The sequence below is a fragment of the Austrofundulus limnaeus genome, unplaced genomic scaffold, assembly GCF_001266775.1.
Source record: "Austrofundulus limnaeus strain Quisiro unplaced genomic scaffold, Austrofundulus_limnaeus-1.0 Scaffold26, whole genome shotgun sequence".
Taxonomy (NCBI): Eukaryota; Metazoa; Chordata; class Actinopteri; order Cyprinodontiformes; family Rivulidae; genus Austrofundulus; species Austrofundulus limnaeus.
In genome coordinates, this window is record NW_013952428.1 from 1,524,336 (window position 1) to 1,526,442 (window position 2,107).

Genomic DNA, 2,107 nt, shown 5'->3' on the forward strand with positions numbered 1-2,107 from the left:
GTGTATGAGAGATGTGGGAAAAGCTTACATCACTTTAACCTCACCTCCTACGTTACTCTGGCTGGCTTTCTCAAGGACCAGGATGTGTGACACAAAATTTTTAATTTTGGACCTGAAATTGAATTATGGAACTGAAAGTGAAAGTAGTCAAACTGAATTTTTTAATAAACCAAAATACAGTTTCAAAGCAAATTCATTCAGATACAAAACTTTAAATTCTGTTTCAATTTATTAAATTCAATTTCAGTTTAGTGAAATTTATTTTCAAACCAATGTATTCAATTTCAATTTTGCACTTTGAGATTCAATCTGAGCAATTCAAATTCAATTCCTGCTGGCACAAGATTTATCCCGTAGACTACCTGCTCACAAGGTCAGTAAGTTAAAAAAAAAAACAAAAACGCAGCAATTAGGATGTTTAACTGTTTTTTCTTCTCCACTTGTGTTTCAGGCTCGGCCACTTTCTGCAGGCAGTCGTTGAGGAAAGGCCCATGGGCGAAGGTGATTTGTCCATCCAAACTGAAGGAAAGTTTGGTTCAAGAGGCTGTGGCTGTGTTACACCTCTGTTTCTCAACTGGGAAGATTTAATCAGCAAGAAAGTTGAAGCTAAAGTCTATGAAAACTCTGGAGCTAAACCGTCGCCCCACTCCGCTTTTAGACTCAGGTAACATTAGACACGCTTTTAAAAGCTCACCTTATTTGAACAAACAACTTGAAAAGTATGTGCGTATTTTCCTGGACAGACCTAAGGTGGACTCAGGAGCTACAGTGAGCGAGGGTCTGGACTCGGCTGAGACGGTTCAGAGGTTCGCCGCTACCCTCGTGCCTCTGCTGCTGGAGGTTTGGGTGGAAGCTTGCACCAACGACTGTTCCTGGATCAGCGCCGAGGGTTCTCACCTGCTCTCTCCAGAAGCCATGTCCGTCATGTTCCAGGTCTTGACTGTTCTGCAGCTGCTGAGGAAACTGCCCACCCAGCAGGAGAACCAGGACGCACTGGTGAGAGGTGGCACAAACACCACGACGTGTTTCTTTTAGGGGTTTTTTTTTTTGATGAAATGAATGTTTTAAATGGATAAACGACAGCTAGCCTTGTTTTTGTTTAGGATGCTTGGTTACGTAAGGAATACATGGGAGATTTTAAGCAACACTTCATAAAAAACTTTCCTTACGGGATGAGGGACACACCGAAACACAAGAAGAAAGTTGATCTCAAAAGGTAGGAACATCAGCTGTTTTATTTATTTTTTTTTATCATTGGTAAATGTTTTTGTAGTTGTTAATTATACCGATAAGTTGTGTGTCTGCGACCTGATTTCCGTCTATTTCTGAAGTACTTATTAGTGCACCTTTCCAATTCGAGTTCATCACTCTTGAGCATCTCAGTGTTTCTTCCGTCTCTTATTTGGCCTCTTTCTCGTTCCACAATTATTATGCTATTTCAACAATTCATATATCAAAACGTTCAGCTCATTCAGGACATTCCGGCTACGACTTTTGGTATTTCTGTTATTTATACTTATTTTTAGTTATTTAACTTTTTTAGCCACTTTTGCCATTGAAAATGAATGAGGTTTTCAACAACCTTGAAATCTTTCAAAACGTTTCTGAATCTTTGCAGCATCTTACACAATTTGTTCTACTTATGCTCTTTTTAACTTCCTTGTGCTAATTGTAGCTACTTTCTTGCTAATTGTATTTTTTTCTGCTAATTCAGCTAAAATTTTACTTATTTCTGCTATTCCTCTGCTATTTTCTACCCTTTTTTTGTAATTTGTCGACGCTATATTTCCATATATGTATTAGCTTGGCGCTAGCGTGACAAACAAGCTAAACTGAGGTCCTCCATCCATATTTTCAGTTACAGCTGAGCCATTTTTGTGTTCCCCTCTCTGTCATGTGGATGGAGGACCTCAGTGATGAGAGGAGGACGTGTAGCTGAACTTAAAGTCTGCAGGTTTTAAACTTGAAGACCTGCAGAAGAGCAGGGAAACGTCTAAAACTTGACCTACATCAAACTTTAGCTCATTATCTGTAAAACTGGCTGTGAAGTAAATCAGATGAACTTCTTTCTGTAGAGTATGTTTTGTGTCTTTGTGATCATAAATAT

The 2,107-nt window shown here is 39.0% G+C and overlaps 1 protein-coding gene across 1 annotated transcript in view; it reads left to right on the forward strand.

Annotated features, from left to right (window-relative positions):
• The window catches only part of tex10 (testis expressed 10), a 23,476-nt gene that overhangs the window by 2,947 nt on the left and 18,422 nt on the right, over window positions 1-2,107 (forward strand). The window contains exons 5-7 of the mRNA XM_014004742.1: window positions 452-664; window positions 744-996; window positions 1,104-1,216. Of these exons, the coding sequence (XP_013860196.1) occupies window positions 452-664; window positions 744-996; window positions 1,104-1,216 (579 nt within the window). The remainder of the gene's footprint in view (window positions 1-451; window positions 665-743; window positions 997-1,103; window positions 1,217-2,107) is intronic.